The sequence below is a fragment of the Neltuma alba genome, unplaced genomic scaffold, assembly GCF_004799145.2.
Source record: "Neltuma alba isolate B1F8T4 unplaced genomic scaffold, ASM479914v2 tig00008211_pilon, whole genome shotgun sequence".
NCBI lineage: Eukaryota > Viridiplantae > Streptophyta > Magnoliopsida > Fabales > Fabaceae > Neltuma > Neltuma alba.
The window spans coordinates 22,363-45,760 of NW_021634971.1; the positions used below are offsets into that span (position 1 = coordinate 22,363).

Below are 23,398 nucleotides of genomic sequence, written 5' to 3' on the forward strand. Positions count from 1 at the left end.
TGTGTGGTGAGTCTTTCGAAGCAAGACAAATATATCAGGAGAAAGGGATATCCGACACAGAATGTTATGGCTGTATGTGATTGGGACATGTGCTTCACTTTTGTGTTAGCGGGATGGGAAGGTACTGCACATGATGCTCGTGTGTTTATCACTGCTGTCTCAACTCCAGCCTTGGATTTCCCTCATCCACCTCCAGGTATATTTTCAGTAACTTCAATTTTAATTATATCAAATTCATTTGATATTTTCATTAATTTCACAATGTCAACATAATTTCATGATTTATTAGGGAAGTATTATTTGGTTGATGCTGGCTATCCAACTCCACCAGGATATCTTGGTCCGTACAGATGTGAGCGCTATCACCTTCCAGACTTCAGGCGACAACCGGGATTTGAAAATTATAACGAAGTCTTCAATTACTACCATTCAAGTTTGAGGTGCACTATAGAAAGGACTTTTGGGGTGTGGAAGAATAAGTTTCGCATCTTAGATAAGATGCCAAGTTACAAGTATAAAACTCAAGTCCAAGTAGTTTGTGCTACAATGGCTATACATAATTTCCTCCGAAGAAATTCTGAAACTGATAAAGATTTCATAGAAGCTCAATCTGAAGGTACAATTGACGAAGACAATCATGATGAAGCTGGTGAGACATCCTCTTCAAATTTACCTAGATCAAGACAAATGAATCATGTGCGTGACACAATCAGAGACCAAATTGTATTGAGCATCTCCAATTAGTTATTTGATGTATTTAGTTTAAAAATGCTACGTATGTATGACCTCTAATTTACATATTTATCCATTACATATATTTAATTAAGTTTTTTATTATTTTTCAATTTCCTTCTAGTAATAACTTAATTTTTTTTTTTTTTAATAAATTTTTTTTCAATACTTCTTTTAAAATGGTCACATTATATATATAATTTCTTTATAACAATAAATTAAATTTCCTTATTTTTAATAATTTTATTTTTCATTACTTTATTTATGACAAATAGTCACATTATATATATAATTTTTTATAATACTAAATTAAATTTCTTTACTTTTAATAATTTTTATTTTCCTTACTTCTTCACTTTTAATAATTAAATATCTAATATTAGATATGTGCTATTTAATAGAATTCATGTCCTTTTAAGTCATTTTACATTCAAACTTACTTTTACATTTATCATCCAAACAAGTTTTAGCTTCTCAAACTGACTTTTTTCTGAAATCCCAATCCAAACATAAATCACATTACCCAATCTGACTTTTACTCAATCTGACTTCTGGAAAAGTCAGATTGAAAAAAAAGTTACTTCTCCACCGTCAATCCAAACACACCCTAAGTTTAGATTAAGCGCCCATTACATGACCAAGATTGAGCCCACGGCTAACGCTTTCCTCTATATTTGTAACGACGTCGTTTCAGAGCGAGGGTTCAGAGTTCAACGCGAGAGTTCGGCGCGCTCTTTAACGTCCTAGTCAAAGCTGCGGCCGGGCAAAGAGGCCGAGCCGGTGAGTTCCGACATGGCCAAGAAACGAGAACGCCGATCCGCGCCGGGTTCAGCTAACCGCGATAACCAAGCTGAATCGTCCACCCGACGCGATAACCGGGGTGAATTGGCTTCGGGTCGCAAACTCGTTCCCTTCTTGGTCCTCTTCTTCATCGCATCTTCCACCATTTCCGTGATCGTGTACCGGTTTAAGTACTCTCCTACCCGCTCTAGAGAATCGGATGCACATCAACAAGATGTTATGAAAGCCGATTTAAGTTACCAAGCTGTGCTGACTGTAAGTCGCGCCAAAGACTGATTCCACTGTTTAATCGCCAAGAAACCTTTTTGAGGAAAAGGAGGTTATTTTAGTGACCAGGAGATTTCTCTTTCATATAAATTAGCACTCATGTTTTGGGGTAGTATTTTCTTTTGTGAAATTTGGGCTGCCAAAAAGGGTGTAAGATAGAGTTCAGCTTTTATAATACCTAACTTAGTGGTTTTGCAAGGAATTAGGAGAATTCGAAAGTAGAAAATACTTCCCGGCGGCACTATGGTTATCCTGTGCTTGGCTACATTACTTCATGGTATGTTTTTGTGGCTTCTCGTTGAGTTTGTCAAAATCTTAGTAATTTTGAAATAGAACTGATACCTGACATGCAATACTTGTTACTTTATGAGGAAATCGTGCAACCTAATTTTGTGTTGAATTATTTTTTTAACTTGTCTTCGAATCTAGTTTCCAACATTCAAGTGCTACTGAAAATGGTTATCAATATACTAGAGTTTGGTTTCGGAAGGTGATCATTTGGAAGAAGGAAAACTACTTTATAGTATGAACATGTTATTCATTACGAGAACCTTCTTGTTGTACAAGGCATGTATCCTTAAACATTGCTTGTTTAGGTGATTCACTTAAGAAAAAAATGTCATATGTTGGTAATTAAAATCCAATTATGATTTTATATATTGTAGCAAGATTTTTTCCTTTATAATCGTTCCCCCATTAAAGGCATCTTCACTTTATATCTGTATTTGTTAAATGTTGCAGGAATTCCAAGGGTTACGAATTGGCAAAACGTTTCAACTCTAAGTTCACACATTTATCACCTGTTTGGTATGAGGTGAAGAGGTAAGGAAACTAAGTTTTCAAACAGATATTACAACCATAGGGATCATCTGAATTTTGTGCATTATAGAGGAATTTTAAGTGCATATGTATAAAGCCTGGGAGTTCATTAGAATTTTTTTATTAGCTTATTATTGTTGACATTATCTTGCTCCGTGGTTTGCTTCACCAATTTTCATTGCCAGCCAACAGGCTGGCTTAGTTCTGGAGGGAAGACATAATGCTGACATAGGATGGATCTCAGAGCTTAAAAATATAGGACACGCTTTGGTAAGAAGAAGTAAATCTCGTGAGCTTAGTTTTGTCTTAGCCGTCATTGAGCTGACTTTCTTCTTAGGCCAACTCAATAATATTGCTCATAGCTGGTTTTATTTTTGAAAGCCATATAGTTGATGATATCCTTGATTGTTGACTTTTTAAATGCTTAAAGAGTATTGAAAATTCACTCTGCCATATTATTTCATATGATGTGGGTACAATATATAGAGTCTCATACTACCGGTTACAATCAATCAGTAATAAATGAAAGATATTGCAATATCACAAGTAATCAGGAATTCATTGTCTAGCTAGAATCATGGGTAAATCATGGAGAGAATAAAGGGAGAGAATCAGGGAGAGAATCAAGGGCTTCTAACACTCCCTCTCAAGCTGGAGAGTAGATGTCAACCATTCCCAGCTTGCTTCGAAGCCCTTCAAACTTGACTCTGGCTAACGGTTTGGTCATGATGTCAGCAATCTGATCAATTGAACGCACATAGTTCAAGTTAATGATGCCATCCTCGACCTTTTCTTTGATGAAGTGCCGATCAATGTCAACATGCTTTGTTCGGTCGTGATACACAGGATTTTTGGTCATTTCAATGCTGGCTTGATTGTCACACCAGAGATTCATAGGTCCTTCATAGGAGATTCTCAATTCCTTCAGAAGTCTAATCACCCACATTCCTTCACATACCCCCAGGGCTACAGCTCTTAGCTCAGCCTCAGCACTGCTTCTTGAGACTACTGTCTGTTTCTTGCTTCGCCAAGTGACTAAGTTTCCCCAAACATAAGTACAGTATCCTGTGACAGATCTTCTGTTATCCACAGCTCTCCCATGATCTGCATCAGTGTAGACCTCGATGCTCCTTGTACTCCCCTTTTTAAAGAATAGTCCTCTTCCAGGGTTGAGTTTGAGGTAGGTGAGGATTCTGTATACTGCTTCCATGTGTTCTTCCTGGGGTTGATGCATAAATTGGCTTACCACTCCAACTGCATAACTAATGTCAGGCCTTGTATGAGTCAAGTAGATTAGTTTGCCCACAAGTCTTCTGTACCTTTCTGAGTTAACTGGTGTCCCTTTTGGTTTCACTTCCAGATTGCATGACTCTTCCATAGGAGTCTCACTAGGTTTAGCCCCAAGTATTCCTGTTTCGTGGAGTAAGTCCAGTGTGTACTTTCGTTGAGACACACTTATACCCTTTTTGGATCTAGCAACCTCCATTCCAAGAAAGTACTTCATTTGGCCTAGATCCTTCACTTGGAATTCCCTAGCCAGGGCCTTCTTGAGGTGGGAGATAGAAACCTCATCACTGCCAGTTATGACTATATCATCCACATACACAATTAGGATCGTTACCTTTCCATCACTGTGTTTGACGAAAAGAGTGTGATCAGCTTGTCCTTGAATGTAGCCAAACCTTTTGATCGCTTTGGCAAAGTGGAGATTGTTTCAGGCCATATAATGATTTCTTCAATTTGCAAACTGAGTTGGGCGGAGCTATTACTCCATCTGGAATTTCCATGTACACTTCCTCCTCCAAATCTCCATTTAGGAAAGCATTCTTCACATCTAGTTGATGTAGGGGCCAATCAAGGTTGGCAGCTAGGGACAGGAGTACCTGGATGGTGTTGAATTTTGCCACAGGAGCAAACGTTTCTTGATAATCAATCCCATAGGTTTGGGTGTACCCTTTGGCAACTAATCTTCCTTTGTACTTGTTGATGCTGCCATCAGGATTGAATTTAGGGGTGAAGATCCACCTGCAACCCACTGCTTTCTTGCCTTTAGGAAGTGTGGTGATATCCCACGTGTTATTCTCCTTCAAGGCTCTCAACTCCTCATATGCAGCATGTTTCCAATTAGGATCTGTTACAGCCTGTTGAAATGTTTCTGGAATTTTCACCTGTGAGCTATTCACTACAAAAGTTTGCATTCTCGCAGATAAATTGCCATAGGAGACAAATTTTTGAATAGGATGTTGAGTACACGATCTTACCCCCTTTCTAAGTGCAATAGGCCATCCCAGTTCTTCAGGATCTAACTCCGGATTGGAATCATGTTGCTGCCTTGGAATGGAAGGAACCCTACTACTACTGTCCTGTTCACCTGATTGAGGACTTGAGTGCTCTGTCACCCCTGCATCAATTTCAGCATTGGTTTCCATTGGGTGAGGGATGTTTGTGGAGTTTTGGTGTTCTGGAGAAGTGTAGTAGTAGGGGTTTTTGGTTCCGTTTCCGGTTCAGGGATGTTGTCTTGAGGCGGTATGGTTATAGGTTCGGATGTAATTAGCCATTCTACTCCATAGTGCTCCCCCTGAATGGGTAATTTGGGATAGTAAGCATCATCCTCATAAAAGACTGTGTCTTTGGAGATTATAAGTTTTCTGGTGGTGGGACAATAACACTTGTACCCCTTTTTGGTGGAGGAATACCCGAGGAAAATGCCTTTTTCTGCTCTAGCACCTAGTTTGCCTCCATCATGTTTATGGAGCTTTTGAATAGGGGTACTAAAGTGGAGAATTTTAGAGGCCATGCGGTTGATAAGATAGGCTGCGGTTAGTACAGCATCTCCCCAAAACAGATTTGGAACATTTCTTTCCATCATAATAGCTCGGGTCACTTCCAAAAGGTGTCTATTCTTTCGCTCAGCAACTCCATTTTGTTGAGGAGTATAAACACATGAGGTTTGGTGATGGATTCCCTCCTGCTCAAGAAATTCCCTAAAGGCTCCACTCACATACTCTTTGGCATTGTCACTTCTCAGGACTTTGATGGTAGTTTGGAATTGGGTTCTCACAAACGAGTAAAAGTTTTTGAAAATTTGTAGGGCTTCGGATTTCTCTTTCATAAGGTAAACCCATGTGACCCGGGTGTGATCATCTATGAATGTGATAAACCACTTTGTGCCTGTTCGGGTGTTGGTTTTGGCTGGTCCCCAAATGTCGGTATGGATCATTGTGAACGGGGTAGAAGGTTTGTAAGTATGTTTGGGATAAGAGGCGCGAGTTTGTTTAGCAATTTGACACGTTTCACATTGGAAAGGAGAAGAATTTTTATTGAATAAAGTTGGAAACACATGCTTCATATAATCAAAGCTGGGGTGGCCTAATCTTTGATGCCACAACATTACATTTTTATTCTGAGAGTTGGAGCTAACCATAGCTTTCTTTGCTCCTGCTGTCTTCATATCCTTTCCTTCAAAGTAGTAGAGTCCATCCCATTCTTTAGCAGTCAAAATCTTCCTCCCCGAGGTCGAATCCTGAAAAACACATTTAACATCATCAAATATCACCCGACATGTTTTCCCTTTAGTTAATTTGCTCACAGAAATAAGATTGCAAGTAAGAGCAGGGACAAACAAAACATTATGGATTTCCAGATCTTCAGATAGAGCCACACTGCCAACACCCTCAACTTTAGTATACAGTCCAGTTGCCACTTTTACTCTAAGGTTCTCATGGCAATATTTGAGGGTTTTGAAGAAGGACTTATTACCAGTCATGTGATCTGTAGCACCGGAGTCAACAATCCAAGTCTCATCACTAGTTATCATTGCATTGAGGGCTATAATGGAATTACCTGACTGTATCAAGTTCACGTTGGGAACAGATTTTGATTTGTTTTGTTTTTCAAGTATCTTACGAAGCATTTGAAGCTCTTCTCTGGTCAATTGGTCTCCATCATCACCTTTTTCTTCAGAGGAGGTGTGGTGGCTCCTTCTATCTTCCCGTTGTTTCTGTTTCCCTTGAGTTGGTTTCCCATGTAGTTTCCAGCATTCATCTCTGGTGTGGCCTCTCTTGTTACAGTGGTTGCACCACTTGTTCCCTTTCTTCTCAGGGCCCTCTGATGTCTGGAACCCCCTCGTCACCAATGCCGAGCCCTCTGCTGCGGTCAGGCTGCCTTGAGTGAGGTGTCTTCGGCTTTCTTCGAACTTAACCATACTGAAGACTTCAAATAGGGATGGCAGCGGCTTCAGTCCCATAATTCTCCCTCTCACTTCTTCAAAAACATCATTCAGGCCCAACAGAAAGTCATATGTTCGTCCTCTTTCCACCAATTGTCTGTAGTAATTAGCATCATCCATATCCTTCCAAGGATGTACTTCAAAGAGGTCCAATTGCTGCCATATCTTTGTCAACGTACTGTAGTATTGAGTCACAGTTAAGTTGCCTTGTTTCAGATCTTTGAGCTGCCTCTTTAGATCTAATAAGGCTGCAGTGTTATCGAGGGTAGAGTAGGTCCGCTTAGCAGCATCCCAGATTTCCTTGGCTGTACTTGCAAGAAGGTATCCTTCACTGATTTCGAGAGTCATTGAATTGCACAACCAAGACATCACCTGATTATTTTCAGCGAACCAGGTATCAAATTTGGGATCATTATGCGAAGGTTGTGTTGCTTCTCCATTGATATACTTCTCCTTACGCTTCCCACGCAGATACATTAATACACTTTGAGACCATTGGAGATAATTGCTTCCATTAAGTTTGTGGGCTACCCCCATAGCTTGAGGTTCAGCGGCTACTGTCAGATCTGAAGAAGGAGTAACCACCGGTGAAGAAGGAGTAGCTTGAGTATTTGAAGATGTACCGGACATGAGAACCCTTGGAATATTGCGAACAGACCCAAAAAGTGGTGGGAATTCTGGGTTATCCATCTTCTGGGTCTCTGGGAGGTACTGGAGGTCTCTGGCGGCGGCGCGTGGGCGGCACGCGCTGGTACAGTGGCGGGGCGTGGCGGCGTGTGGGATTCACGCGCGGAGCTTGTAACGGCGCGTGAGGGTCATGCGCAGCTCCGTTGGACGTCGGCTTCGGGGACGCGCCGATCTGGGGACGCCGGTGAGGCCTGGAGGGGTGGTGTCGTCCACGGACCACTTCTGGTTCCAGTTTTGAGGACGCCTCACTCACTCTCTCTCTCTCTCCTCGCCGTCTCTCTCTCTCTGGCTCACGGCAGACTCTCCAGGACCCTTTCCAAGCTCACACGCTCTGATACCATGCTTAAAGAGTATTGAAAATTCACTCTGCCATATTATTTCATATGATGTGGGTACAATATATAGAGTCTCATACTACCGGTTACAATCAATCAGTAATAAATGAAAGATATTGCAATATCACAAGTAATCAGGAATTCATTGTCTAGCTAGAATCATGGGTAAATCATGGAGAGAATAAAGGGAGAGAATCAGGGAGAGAATCAAGGGCTTCTAACATTAAAGAAGAAAGAAGAATGCCAGAATCGAATTGGGGAATCATGTATGAGTTTGCCGATGTGACTGGTAGTGATTTAGGTAGTTGGTTTGGATCTGGATCACTGTGCTCAATCTCTTTCCCATTCAAATATTAGGCCACTTTAAACCCTGTGATAGAATGTGACTTCTTAAACAACCAATAACAAAGGGCAACTGTTTGCAAATTTCACTTCTAAAATTGAATATTTTCTATGTCTCAAAAACCACAATCTTCTTATTGCCATTACCCATAATGTAAGTCCTGTTGAATGCTTTGTTATTGTCCATTAGCCAAGATTGATTTTGATGAATTTCACTGTCTTTCACCACTCACCCCACAGAATCAGGTTTTTGCCTTAGTAACGAATAAGGATACATGTGTTACCTGTTCTTTGGCTGCCTTTATTTAAAGTTTGTGATACCTTGCGTTCATCTACTTGCCTTTGGATATTGTTATCCTCTTCTTTAAATCTGGCCTTATTTAAACTTTCATGTAGATTTTGCCTAGAGTTGTCTTGGAAGCATCACCCTTGGAGCTGTTGACAAAGAAGAAACAAAGGAACAAAGCCATTAACCTTATGGTAACAGAGTGCAAGTAAAGATTCTATCTTTTATCTGGGTTCATCTTTTTAGGCAATTTCATTGTGGGGATAATTTCGGCATCTGTATGCTGAAAAATGCAAACATCTGAATCTGAAAATAGAAGAACTGTCTATCATTAATTGAACTGCTATTATGACTCTGCATTAAAAATCTACGCATGATGTTTTTCTTGCTTGTTGCATTCTGTATTGTGGTTCACCTTTTATATAAATGCTCTCTGCCCGTAGGGAAATGGGATATGATGGTATTGTCTTAGAATCTTGGTCAAGATGGGCAGCTTATGGGATCTTGCATGAACCAAGCATGCGAAATTTGGTGAGTATTTGATCATTTTCATCATTCCTAGAAACCCTTATCGGGCAAAATTATTGTATAATACTTTTCTTTAAACAATTTATTGCAAATATTTAGTTTACATTTTTCATGGACTCAGCTGCTAATTGTCTAGGTACTGTTTGCTCACTGTGTTTAAGCACTTCACACGTATCTTTTGTTTGGCAATCCGCAAATCATTGGGATTCTTTTTTTTTTTTTTTTCCTTTTCAGTTGCTCTTTAAGTATTTTTTTCACCTTCATGCTTGAGACATATTTTAATGCGGTCATTCTCCCCGCATATAAGCTAACAGAATGGTATAAGCCCTATAGTCATGTTTGATATGGGACAAAGTTCAACATTTTGCTCATGATAGCGCTTGAAATCATGCTTTCTTTTTTTTCGAGTACAGGCATTGCATTTTATAAAGCAGCTTGGAGAAGCTTTGCATTCTGTGTCTGGCAAAGATAATGGGCAGCAGTTGCAGTTGATATATGTCATGGGCCCACCATCTTCGAAGAAGCTCCAAGAGCACGACTTTGGTCCAAACGATCTTGAGATCTTGAGTGAAGTTGTGGATGGATTTTCATTGATGACATATGACTTCTCTAGTCCTCATAACCCTGGCCCTAATGCACCATTGAAGTGGATTCAATTTACCTTAAGTCTGCTTCTTGGCACCCCTGGCCATAGAGCCCAGAGGCTCGCTAACAAGATACTCCTTGGCATAAACTTCTATGGAAATGATTTCTCCCTTTCCAGAGGTTACTGCTTGCTTTGATTTGTTGATTAATTTGCAGTATACACATAGCTTAATCTGTTACAGCAGGTGCACCTTATCATGGTATGCATTTTTGGGTTTATCTGTCAATTTTTAAGACTGTGCTACCAACTGTTGGAGATGATTGAAGAGCACTTTGTCATGCTTAGTGGATTTGAGTCTATTACTTGCAAATCCATTATTGCACTTGAACTTGCATGTTCTTATTTTGGGGCCTCCTGATAGGATAAAACTTGGAAAGCAAGAAGAGGTACCTTTTTTTAAAAAAAAAAAAAAATCAATTTATCATGTGATATTTGAATTGATTTTTTTTCCCTTTGCGTCTTGTTTCTTGTTTTTATTAGAAAATCACGATCATATTAAAATTCACATGGAAGTTTTTCGTTATAGATTTTATAAGTTATATTGATATTGATGGGAACTTTAGAAGATGTTTCACTATTTCTTTTTAGCATTCAAAAATTAGTGCAGGCATCTCTTTTTAACAAATTAAAATCTGTAAGTGCAGGTTCAGGAGGGAGAGCTATTCTCGGAAGGGATTACCTTTCACTGTTGGAGAAGCACAGGCCTGTACTGCAGTGGGATGAGAATAGTGGCGAGCATTTCTTCTTCTACATTGATGACGAGGATAGCAAGCGTGTTGTGTTCTATCCATCTTTAAAGTCAATTTCCTTGCGCCTGGAGGAAGCCCGTTTATGGGGATGTGGTATTTCAATCTGGGAAATTGGCCAAGGTTTAGATTACTTTTTTGATCTTTTGTGAAAGCAACGAACAGCAGGTTTTAATATTGCTCATAGGCTTGAGCTCCCCCCCGGGGGGGGGGGGGTTTAAATGGCTTTGTTATTTGGTGACTGCGCTTGTCCTTGAGAGCTGTGTTCTTATCCTTCCATCTTGGAAATTTTTGGACTCGAGAGTTCTGTTCCTTGAACGATCTCTTTTTTAAGTTTTCACCTTTTAGTACTACCTCTTGTTCTTTAATATAAAAGCTTGTCGGCTAATTTGAGTAGAATAAAAAAATTAATTAAATTATTTATTTATAATAAATAAGTGTTATATTTCTTAAAATATCATTACTAATTAAGTATATTGACTAAAACTATTATTATTACAAGAATTATCTTGAAAAAAAATGATAAATATGAGAAACAAGGTGGATTGGGATTTTATATTTAAAAGTAAAATAGAGGTTAAAACGAGTTTTTATATTAAGAATCAGAAATAGTATATGTCAAGAGATGCGTTTCTTTTCTTCTTGTTTTGTTTGAGACGTGTTTAAACTATGGCACATATATCCGGTAGAAAAAAAAAAAACTACGGCACAAACAGAACAGAGCATTATTATGACATGTAGAATTTACAGCATTAACTCATACTATTACTCGAATAATCAGCTTTTTGTCTCCAATCTTCTTGGTTTAGGCCCACATAATCAGGGGGGCAAATAATTCATCACATGTAACACGGGGACACCTTTTCTGCCGACAAAACTGAATTTTAAAGATGCTTGCTAAAACATACGTGCTTTTGCCTTCTCCTCCATCCTTTGTTTATATGCATTTCATTCTTTTGCCAACCCCTTGTTTATATGCATTAATCTTACATTTTTTTTAAATTAATACTCACATAATAAAATTCATACACAGATTGCCTTGTTATAAAGCATAGACGATGTTTCATTTCAAACTTCATAGAATCACATACAATAAACGTGTTTTGACTCTCCAAACCAAAAGAAAACTATATGATTTTGTATTTTTTTTAGTATGTTAAGAAATGGAATAATAAGAGCAACAAGCTGAAGTAGTAGAAAACATGTGACACAAAACTCATATCTATCCTCAAAATTTTGACTATCAAGAGATATTAGTCATCTCATGAGGTGCTTGGTAACTTCTAAAAGCACTCTTTAAAAATATTTTCACACAAGTTGAAACAAAAATTTTCTCATATATGTATTTTGTATATCGTAAAATTACTTTTAAAATTATGGTTTAGTCCTCATCATACGTTCCCTCAATTAGATGTCTCAAATTTGAATCCTGATATTGCAATTGTGTGAAATACTTACTAGAGTTTTGTGGTGATCCTGTCCAACTCTATTCATATTAGTTTAGGCTCAATTCAAATTACAAGAAATAACGAGTTTTTATTCGTATCACGTTTGAAAGAAAAATAACTATCCTTCTTAAATTAATCTGGTTGATGCAGGTAGTTTTTTGGTTTCTTACTGAGAGATTTAAATAATTATTTGATTTTAACTCTCATCTTCTTCTTTTGGATTAAAAAAATAAAAACTCACCTTTCGCTCGGTTTGGGCGCGAAGGGAGACATCCCCATAAATTATTCGTCGAATTGAACGGGGAGTCCCGTAACCCGACCCGAATACAATCGCGGCAATTCTTAGCCCTCCCGGAGTCCCAGTCCCAAACCCACAATGAACAGGGGCGCCAGAATTTTTTTATTTTTGGGCTCTAAACTAAAGGCGCGCGAGAATTTGAACGAAAGCAAAATTTGTTTCTGCTAACTCGGCAACCGAAATCTGAAGCAGAGTGTGTCCTTCCTCGCTTTCGCACTGGCTGCTCTGCCCAGCCTCATTGCTCTTTCTAATGGCAAGAGTTAAGCATGCGCCAGCTTCCCGCACGAGAGGTACTTCATCTCTCTCTTTGGTGTTCTTAATTTATTTCCCTTTTACTGTCAAAAACCTAAATCTGCTTTCTTCTATATTCACAGGTAGGAGGGCCGCATCATCACCACAATCGGTAAGCTTCTTTCTGTCTCTGTCCACGGGATTGTCGTTGGCTTCTGTTTGGTTGCTGACACACGGTTTATGTACTGCTAAGCTGAAGATGTGATGCTTATGCACGACTTACTTTTGGACTTTGGGGTGCTTTAGCCTGCTTCCTGTAATTAATCCTTAATCCGAAGTCGGCATTGTATATACACGGGTTTTCGGATTCAGACAATGCTAAGTCGACTCAGGATTTAAAAACTATATTCTCTTGCTCATAATTTCTCAGTCACCCGAATAATAATCCTTTTTCTGTTATTAAGATGATTCTTGTTCGCTTTGGCATTAATGCTTCATTCATTTAATTTATTTACTTATTTTTGTCCGAGGAAAACTTCCGTATAATGCCCAACTCAAAACCTCAAATTATGATAGCAGAGGTAAGGCATAGTTTTTGCATACCGTAGATTAAGACACTGAGTCTAGTCTCAAAAATCTAAAACTGATGAAAGAACATAACTGCCGAAGCTGCTGTGCAACATGGAATAAATTAGCTTTTGTGTATTGTTGTAATTGTAACTCCTATTTCTATGTCCGTATTCTAGTTTTTAAACTAATGATTTTGTACCTTTATTTTCTTGGAACAAATCTGTTTTATTCTTCTATATATTTTGTTTCCATTGAGTATTCTGAAGCCAGCGACAAGAAGAGCGGAGAGGAGTGAAGAGCAACCACAGAGTATGCGCTTATAATTTCCTGAAGTCATAGCTTAGTTGTAGAATAAGGCTCTGCCAATTTATGGTTTTTAAATTACTTATCTTCTGTTTAAATGTAAAATTATAGCATCACAAAGTCAGAGGCCGAGGAAAAAACATCGCTATAGACCAGGAACAGTGGCTCTTCGTGAAATTCGTCACTATCAGAGGAGTGTCAACCTTCTAATCCCAGCTCTCCCTTTTATAAGATGTGTGAGTTTATGGATGTTATACCTGACTACTGCATATCTCCATGCTTCTGTGATTGGAAAGAAACACAGAGCTCAGACACTCTTTTAAGCTGTCTATAAATTATAAATCAATGGAAATGTTTTCAAATCTTGCTGTAGGTGAAGGAAATTACATTCCAGTTATCTACCCAGATCAGTCGATGGACACCTGAAGCCTTATTAGCTCTTCAAGAGGTATATACCATTTTCCTTTCTATTATCAGTAATTACTTGTTAGTGTGCGGTGAGCCCGCACTTTGTCTAAACTATCATCTAAATGCTGTTTTTTAGGTTTAATAATCATCGTGTGTATATCAGTTTATCTAAATTATAATCATTTTTATTTATTAATCGTGCAGGCAGCTGAAGCTTATCTGGTTCATTTGTTTGAGGATGGAATGCTGTGCGCTATTCATGCAAAGCGTGTTACACTTAGTAAGTTGACACAATTGTTCTAATGTATTTCTCTAATCCTTCAATCATCATAAATTTATTCGATTATGTGTTTATCTTTCTTCTTCTTTTAATCTTTGGTTGCTTTCACTGTTTCTGGCGAATGCTTATCACAATATTTGTTACCTTCCAAAACAAACATTCCACTCCGTGTGGCTGAGTTAGCCATGAGGGGAGCAGTGGATGCTTATTTGGGAGTTGCAGAAACTTTCTGCAATGGGAGGGCATAGGCGCTCATTTTATTTACCATTTCTTGCTGTTGTTTTTAGACAGGGCTGAGTTTTGAAATTCTGAGTAACTCTATATTATTCCAAATCACTCTTAACCTTTCAATTCTATGGCACTATTCTTATTTAAAGTTATTTGGAAAAGGCCTCTCTTGGCTTTGGAGAAGGTTGAGTAGCAAACATGCTTTATAGATGCTGTTGGAGACTGGAAAAATTGGCAGCGAATTAAGCACAAACATTCAATGAAGTAATATGATGAATATCTTGCTAATTAGAAGATGCTAAGTTAAAAAATTTTCAATGCAATAACATAGTGTATTTTTCTCTGTGATTTTGTTAAACTTTTGGTGGTGGTGATTTTGATCATCATTTTTCTTGAAAAAAATCCTGTTAGCAATTATAGCTGTCATCTTAAGGTGAATGAACCAGGATATAGTTCACTTAGTAAATGAGTAACTGTTTAGTGATTACCATGGTCATGAGAAGTTGATAAGTTATATTTAACAGCTGAATTTGGCGGCTTCTTCAGGTGGGTAACGTGGCATCCTAAATTGGAGCCTTGTTGGAATGTGTAATCTCATAGCATTCTTATTACTTTGGTTTATGTTGTTTCCTCATCAATACTTAGTTGTGCTGTTTTACGCCGTCAAAATTTCGCTGTTCCCCTGTTATCTGATAACTTGTTATAGGAAGTAGTTTACACCGTTTATTTTTTAACTTCAAATCATTGTTAAATTTACTCCCCTCAAATCCTTGGTAAAGTAACCTAGGCGAATTAACTTGTTTAGAAAGGGTAATGCTCTGCTTTATTATTCTGTGTTCAGTTCTTTTTTTCCCCCCCGGGGTGGGGGGGTGTAAAATTCTTTGAACACTGGATTGATTGATGTAGGGAATTGCATCCTTAGAATTGCCCAAGTGAATCTTCTCCTCAACGAAGTCTAAGAAAACCCCTGTCTACAGTAACAGGGGGGATCGTTGGTCAATGATTAAGTGTAGAAATGGTGTGAAAATAAACCTTTCGTCTTTTTTCTTCCTTGTTTAGTGATCAGTATCATTTGCTTCTGTTGCCCCAGTGAAAAAGGATTTTGAGCTGGCTCGTAGGCTTGGAGGAATAGGAAGGCCTTGGTGAGAATGAAATCGCCTGGAACACTTGCTGTTTCAGTTGTATTGTGCGTGCTTGATTGCTCGGAAACCTAGCATGTTGGCTAGCAATTATTATTTGACAGAAAATAACTTATGTAATATGAATATTAGGAGGTAGAAATTAGGTTGTCTCTCTATTATAATTAGTACAGTAGTAACATAGTTTGCATGTAAAACCATGTATCATCAAATTCCGACACTCTGTAATTGTCTAATGAATCATGATGACCAAGGATTTTGAAAAGAAAAAAATGAAAAGTTCAGATTTTTGATTTGTTAAGTAGGGATTGTTAAGTTCATTACGGATCATGTGTCATCATTTGTTTGTTTAGAATGACAGAGTATTACCGCGCATCGTGTCCAAGGGTTTTTACTTGAACTAAAGTGAAATGCAGAAGTTATTCAATATCTGAAGTTTTGAAGTCATTATTTAGTGCCTTCAATAGCTCATCGTTTAACAATATTGCCCAAATTTTGAGTCCATTAGGAAATAATGCAAACTGTACAAACTTATTTGGATTTAATTCATATTTTATCAATAATCCCTTTTTAGCAAGGGCAGTGTTATATTATGTGGCATGTATTGTATCAGCATGATTTATGTTCTTTGTATTTGACTAAAGAGCATTACTAAAATGAATTAAATCAAAAAATCACATCTGAAATGGAAGAGAACAATATGCTTTTTACTCCCTCCGTTCTTTATTATAAGAGGCAAATAATTAAATTACATTGATAAAAAAAAATTAAAATTAGTTGAAGACAATTAATGTATAAAAGGAGAAAGAGTATGAGAGGGATTAATTAAATTATTAAAAGAAAGATAAATGGAAGGGGAAGAGAGTATGAGTTGGAGATAAAATAAATAGAAATAAAACAAGAAATCAATAAATAAAAATAGAGAGAACTTTTAAGTGTCTTTTATATACAGGAACGTGCCATAAGCATTAAATGTCTCTTATAATAAAAAACGGAGGGAGTAAAAAGATATCTTTCTTTGTCGATCAAGTTATAACTTTGACAGTTGCACATCATCTGTCATGGCCTTAACTTCGACGGTGTCATACTGCAGTATTATCTGTCATGAACCATATCAACTTGATTCATACTCTTTGCATATGATAAAAGAGAGTTATTATTAAAATGTATTCGAATCATCTCATATACAATATTGTTTTTTTTTCCCTTATCCCAAAATCCAATCCGTTGGATCAATCCGATGATTAGGAAAGGGACTTGATCCAATGGCTAATATACGTAATGTGTGATACAACCGTCTGATCGAGTCCGTTACTTAGCTATTGGATGAAGCCAACATATCAAATTCTAAATTTGAAAGCAAAATATATTTTTTAATGAAAATGTAACTTCAACAGCTCTAAATTATGTGGCATGGTTTAACTTTGACAGTGCAGTATTATCTGTCATACATTTTATCAACTTGACTCCTTTTTTTTTTTTGTGTTCAATCAAAAAACGTTACTAAAATGGATTTGGATAATCTCGTAGATAATACCTTACTGTTTTTCCTTGTCCCAAAATCCAATCCGTTGATTTGATCCAATGGTTAGGAGATGGATTTGATCCAATGGCTAATATATGCATGTAGTACAACCGTCGGATTAGGTCCCTTTCTTAGCCATTAGATCAAACCAACATATATCAGATTTTGATTTTAAAAGCAGATCTGTTCTTTTCTAAAACTCTACGTTTGATTGCCCTGGATCGTGCTTTTCATACCTTCTATATCATCATCATCCCCCTCTGTCTTCTCAGCTCTATAAATACCGGCACCTCCTTTTCAATCTTCAGAAACCTCCAAATAGTTTCGTCATTTTCTCACCATTCTTATCTCTTCCTTATGGGTTCAATCCCTTTCGGTTTAGGTTTCAGTTCCTTGGTCGATGTGCCAAAATGGAGAAATCCTGGCTTCTTTCTTCATTTCATGCTTCCTGATTTCTCCACCGTAAGTCATTTGTTTAAATTTCTTGTGCTTACTTTTCTGTTTTGTGTGAGAAAGTAATTTTGTTTATTTGATGCTCACTGCTTACCGAAATATATATAGATTTATCACTCATCTCCAAGTTATTTTATTGTGCAGAATAAATCGAAGAGCGGCTTATATTTTCAGATTATGTTCAGAAGTAAGAGCAATGCACTGGAAGTACCGTTACAGTCATGGCACTGCCAGAGAAAATACAAACATCATCGTCCCAAAATAAAATCTCAAACCTTATGCTTATCATCTTATTAATTTACTCACATTCCAAACATTATAAGCATCTTTTACTCACATTCCAAACATTACGTTCCTCCATCCATACTTTTCCAAACAAGATATATCCCAACCTCAAATAGTTGTTCTGAGAGCTTTTTCACTTTTCAAGAGCTTCCCTTACGCAACATGAAGAGTGCCCAAAGGTGCTTGAGAAGAGGGTTCAAGTTCAGAGAAAACAATATCGAGGGTATAAAGGTGAAATGCAATTTCAAATTACATGCACTGTGGCAAAGAAAAATTAAACAAAAAAATGGAAAAAAAAAACCCAATGTGTTGTTGACTCTGGATATATAACTGGCCATTTGAACATTTTGTTTCTTCCTTGATTTACGCAGGTAATATCGAGGGAGGTGATCTTGTTTTGGAATTTATGGTATTGGATAAATTAATTGCGTCTGTTTGGAATTAATTAATTATTTCAAGAAAATAGATATTTAGTTGTCTTTAAACTTATATTTGACCACCTTTTTGACAGTGATGGAGACGTGATGATTTGGAGATGAGTCAGAGCTTCATTGACCCTCAATTCCAGGTTCGTGTAATTTTAAATATTATAAACATTAACTTTATGATTAAATTATTAGCTCTGATACCTGATCTAATTAAAATATCTAAAATAATTTAACACACGCCCCCTCTCTCTTTCTGGAATAAAGTCATAACATATGATATCCTCCATTTTGCATACACGCAATGTCCATTTTATTTTTGGAAATTTAAATTTTATATTAATGTTTTTAAATTACGCTTTATGCAGGAGGAAGAAATGAGAAGGAAATTGAGGTCAATAAATTAATTAATTATATTACTTAAGATCATTAAGAGTAAGCATATGTATGAGAGGACCTGAAGAAGAAGAAGAGGGGTAAAAGTTGACCGTAACTTTCTCCGTCTCCTCTTCTGTTCTTGTCCCATTTTCTATATATGCTTCTTTTAATTATAATTATAATATAATCAAACTTATTATAATAATTTACTTTATAATATAATATGAAGGTGGAGAAGCATATCAATATCTTTTATTTAAATAACAGTACTAGCTGAAGTATATGTACCAAACTGTGAAGACCCGTGAGCCGGAGGAAGACGATATGCTTAGTGGAAAGTTTCTTCTTCAAATTTCCATTGAAGAAATAAGTCCACGCATCATACATATGGGTCCAGCAGAGTAATTATTATTTACACTTTTATGTTAAGTTATGCAAATTATGTAATGTATGACAAAATATTATTACCACAAACAGATATACCAGTGGAGTACACCTTTATTTTAATTTTGTATGTTTATTGTAGAAGTAATGACAATTTTTGTGTTATCTTGAGTTGCATTATTTAAATATATCTGGGAGATTTTATTTATTGATTTATGTTGTTGATCGACTATACTATCACATTAATATCAAACTGATCTAATAACCATTTGACATTTTCGACTGCTCTGGCTCGAGAATTTTCACATACAATCTCCAGAAACTATATAGCCAAAAACCAGTTAAACAATACTCTTCCGATTCTTAATATAAGAAATAATTAGAGAGTTGATATTAGTTTTATATATAAGATTTATTTAACATATTTATAAATTTTTTTCAAATTAACTAGTTGATATTGGTCTTATATATAAAATCTATTTCATGTGTTTATCAAATTTTTTTCAAATTAACTTTATTAATATTTTTCCAACAATAATCAAGTAGAAGAGGAGGAGAGAAAATTAAGGAAGATACTTAGAATATTTTAGAAAATATATATCATATTAACTAACTTAACTAACATCTTTAATCTACTCAAATTAATTATATCTTATATTAAGGAATGGAGGAGTATTTAAAGTATGTGAAGAGAATTTTGTCTTGACTTATTTTTAGTATATTTATAAATGCTTATAGATGGCAGCTCTAAACAAGCAACTCAATTTGGGAATTAGTGTATTTAAGATTTTAAAAAAAATGATGTCATCACTCAAAAATATATAAAAAGAATTAAAATTTGGGTAGTCTTTACTTACAAATTTCATCTTAAAATGAGCAATGCACAATTCTCCATACAAATATACAAACATGTCAATGTTAAGTTTGAATTGAAAACCTTATGTAAGAACAGCTTGTTGTTAGCACATACCTATAATCTCTAATTGAGGGTAAAGATAGGTAGACAGATAATCTTTGAAGAATTTTCAAATGAAAACTAACTGATTGATTGAAAAAGTTGCAACATATAACAACAAATGTCAATGAAATTAATAATGTTTACAAAATGATAAAATATAAGATGTTGTATTTTTCCCATTGCGATTTAAAATATATGACATTGTTATAAAAACAAAAAGAAAACGTGAGTTGGCAAGCTTTCTAACCTGTCAGTTGCCAACTTGTAATCCTTGGGTAGGCACGTCGCATTACCCTTTTTAGAAGTGCATGTTTGACACTTGACAATCATACCGAGTTTGTCATTGAATATATCTAATAATAATTTAAAGTCATGCTTTTCACATACACGCTCTATATGTAATAAGCAGGTTAAGTTAAAATTTTCTAATCTGTCAGAAGGTGCCAACCTGTAAACCACAGGTTAGCCCATTTCACTCCTTTAGTTAGAATATTCGACACTTGACAATCATGCCGAGCTTGTCATTGAATATATCTAATAATAATTCAAAGTCATGCTTTTCACATACATGTTCCATAAGCGGGTTAAGTTAAAATTTTTCTAATCTGTCAGAAGGTGCCAACCTGTAAACAGCAGGTTAGCCCGTTTCACCCCTTTAGTTAGAATATTTGACACTTGACAATCATGCCGAGCTTGTCATTGAATATATCTAATAATAATTCAAAGTCATGCTTTTCACATACATGCTCCATAAGCGAGTTAGGTTAAAATTTTTCTAACTTGTCAGAAGGTGCCAACCTGTAAACCGCAGGTTAGCCCAGCTCGCCTCTTTAGTTAGAATATTCGACACTTGACAATCATGCCAAGCTTGTCATGGAATATATCTAATAATAATTTAAAGTCATGCTTTTCACATACATGTTTTATAAGCGGGTTAAGTTAAAATTTTTCTAGCCTGCCAGAAGGTGCCAACCTGTAAACCGCAGGTTAATTAGCCCATCTCACCCTTTTAGTTAGAATATTTGACACTTGACAATCATGCCGAGCTTGTCATGGAATATATCTAATAATAATTCAAAGTCATGCTTTTCACATATATGCTCTATAAGCGGGTTAAGTTAAAATTTTTCTAACCTATCAGAAGGTGCCAACCTGTAAACCATAGGTTAGCCCGTCTCACCCTTTTGGTTAGAATATTTGACACTTGACAATCATGCCAAGCTTTATTACTGAATATTTAATAATTTAGAGTAACAATAATGCTCAATATTTACTTATCCCTCACGCATCTTCATTTTGAGTTCTATAAATAGCGATTCCTTCTGGTATTTCATTCAAAATCTGCCTCTCATAGTTCCATTCCTCACCACTATTACCACTTTGCTCCAAATGAGTCCTATCCCTTCTTGTTTAAACAGTCCGATGAGTTCTGGCTTCTTGATTAGTTCAAACCTTGTAACAAATCTTTGCATTTATTCAATATCATCCCATTTACTCACATTCTAAACATTACGCTCATCTTTTACTCACATCCTAAACATTACGTCCATTAGTTCAGGATTTTTCAATCAAAGGTAATATTTTCTTGAATAGTAACATGGAATTAGAAGATGATCATTCTGATATAATTAATTGCAGATTGAGACATGTACCAATATCTGAGAAATTTTTTTTGCAGGAGGAAGATGACGTAATGCTTGGGAAGTGAGCAGTACATATGCCATATGGCAGCCCTGTTACAAGGTTTGTGTGATTTTAATTATTCGTTTCATTAACAGCTTACAATACTAGAACTTTCATAGCTGTTTAATGTATCTTTCGTTGTAAAATTTAAAATATTTGTTCTCTCTTTTTAGGGTCGCAGGTGTATCTCGTTATGGGTCTACCTCAAAGAAGTGAAGAAGCAAGAGGTTGATTCCGCCTGCAAAGATCCTAGTGATAAGCACGTACAATGAACTAAATCTACAAGTTTCTTACCAAAATTTCATCACTACCTTATAAAGCAACGATTATTTTTTGCCAGCTAATGAAACGTTAAACTATGTAAAAGTATGTCAACAAATTAAAGTTCAATCCAGTTATATTTAATTTAGCACAATTTAGATATATTTTGTCTTTTATATGTATAAAAGTAATAGACACAATGAATATTTCTCTTCCCTCTGTTTCAGTTTCAAGTATGGTTGGCTTAGTTACTGTAGGTATATATGCCTGGTGAGGAGGAATATGTCTATCGTTTAAGTATATAAAAAGATTATCTGAAGGAGCTAACCGAAGAGTATTATTATTTTCTTATTGTTTCTGACGGCATTCACTTGAGTAAAGAAATTACTGAAGACAGCTACCTAGTGATGACCATAATTCGTTTGGAGTAATGGTTATTAACTTATTATCATTGATACCAATCAATCAAATATTAATTATACATAAAATCTATAACAAGACACGTTAATTATCTCAGACTCGGTGTAATGCAAAAGTAAATGTGCCTAATTCTTTTTAATAATTTGAGCAATTTTAACGAGTTAACGTGGTATGAAAAACGAATATATCTTTATTGAATTAACATGATTGGTTATATCAATATTATTTATTACAGAGATGAGTCACATTATTCAAAGCATAAACATTTTTATCCAATTTCTTTCATCAATTATTTTCCATTTTCACAGGCTTTGATGTTAGGTGCTAAAAATGATAAATCCAAATGTTATCAGTTTTTACCTTTTTCCGTTAGTTACAATCTTTTCTTTCCATCCGTAAGTATAAGCTTGAGCGTAAATCTCCTTGAAGGTAATTAAAAAAAAAAACAAAGCATAAATCTCCTTTCCGTTATAACGTTATTTTCTTTAATTATCACATTAATCTCAAACTGATATAACAACTATTTAAAATTGATTTAAAGACATACACGGGTGTAATCAACTGTTCAGCCACGAGAAGCTTCGCATACAATCTCCAGAAAATACAAATCTAAAAACCAATTAAATAATTTAAAGTTTGACTTGGAATGAACTCATACTTTTTTATTTTGGCTAAATTGTAATAAAAAAATTAAGTTTATAAAATTCAAATTTTTTTGGAGGACCACCGACTCACTTTGGAATTAGTGTATCGAAAAATTTTTTAAAAAAATTCAATTGATCCGTTTTTATTCCCTCTCTTTATTGCATAGAGGAGTATGCTTTGCTCGTTTTCAATATGAAATTTGCAGGTGGAGACTGTCCAAATTTAGTTTTTTAAAAATATTTTTGAGTGATGACATCATTTTTTCATTAAAAAATTGATAGATAGCTAAATATTTTTATTACAAACTACACAAGTTAGAAAGATTTTCACTCTTTATTTCACTGGTATATCGAAATTATATTGTTATATTCTAATTAACCACAACCAATCATTTGACCAAGTCTTCGCAAGTTCGACTATCGATCACTATAAATCTTTTAATTAGATTGCTTAAATCAAATGCCCGCATTTTTTTAACTCGTTTTGATCCCAATTGTTACAGATCATTCGCACCTTTTGTCCTTTTGAGTTATTGTATGATTCTACATTTTTCCCCCAAAAAAAAAAAGTTCTTGCAATCCATTCTATAATTAAATATTTGTGCCGCTATATATAGTCAAAATAATGCGTATCTAAAGTATTAAACTGAGCGTAAAGTT

General features: G+C 35.9%; 2 protein-coding genes across 4 annotated transcripts; both read left to right on the top strand.

The window, feature by feature from the left end:
* Positions 1-1,346: 1,346 nt before the first annotated feature.
* On the top strand, positions 1,347-10,770 carry LOC114753848 (chitinase domain-containing protein 1-like). Its single transcript, XM_028942557.1, has 8 exons — positions 1,347-1,788; positions 2,007-2,077; positions 2,542-2,622; positions 2,805-2,889; positions 8,608-8,705; positions 8,941-9,028; positions 9,439-9,790; positions 10,316-10,770. Exons 1-8 carry the CDS (start codon positions 1,525-1,527, stop codon positions 10,567-10,569), a joined length of 1,293 nt encoding a protein of 430 aa, XP_028798390.1. The 5' UTR covers positions 1,347-1,524; the 3' UTR covers positions 10,570-10,770.
* A 1,503-nt stretch (positions 10,771-12,273) lies between these two features.
* LOC114753852 (histone H3-like centromeric protein HTR12) lies at positions 12,274-17,464 on the top strand. 3 transcript variants are annotated; one of them, XM_028942564.1, is made up of 7 exons: positions 12,274-12,453; positions 12,538-12,566; positions 13,231-13,273; positions 13,379-13,503; positions 13,641-13,715; positions 13,880-13,955; positions 17,445-17,464. In XM_028942564.1, exons 1-7 carry the CDS (start codon positions 12,414-12,416, stop codon positions 17,447-17,449), a joined length of 393 nt encoding a protein of 130 aa, XP_028798397.1. In that variant the 5' UTR covers positions 12,274-12,413; the 3' UTR covers positions 17,450-17,464. The 3 variants fall into 3 exon arrangements, with proteins under 3 accessions (XP_028798397.1, XP_028798396.1, XP_028798394.1); XM_028942563.1 differs by lacking the exon at positions 17,445-17,464 and adding an exon at positions 15,274-15,623 and having other exon boundaries at positions 13,221-13,273; XM_028942561.1 differs by lacking the exon at positions 17,445-17,464 and adding an exon at positions 15,274-15,623.
* Positions 17,465-23,398: the final 5,934 nt, after the last annotated feature.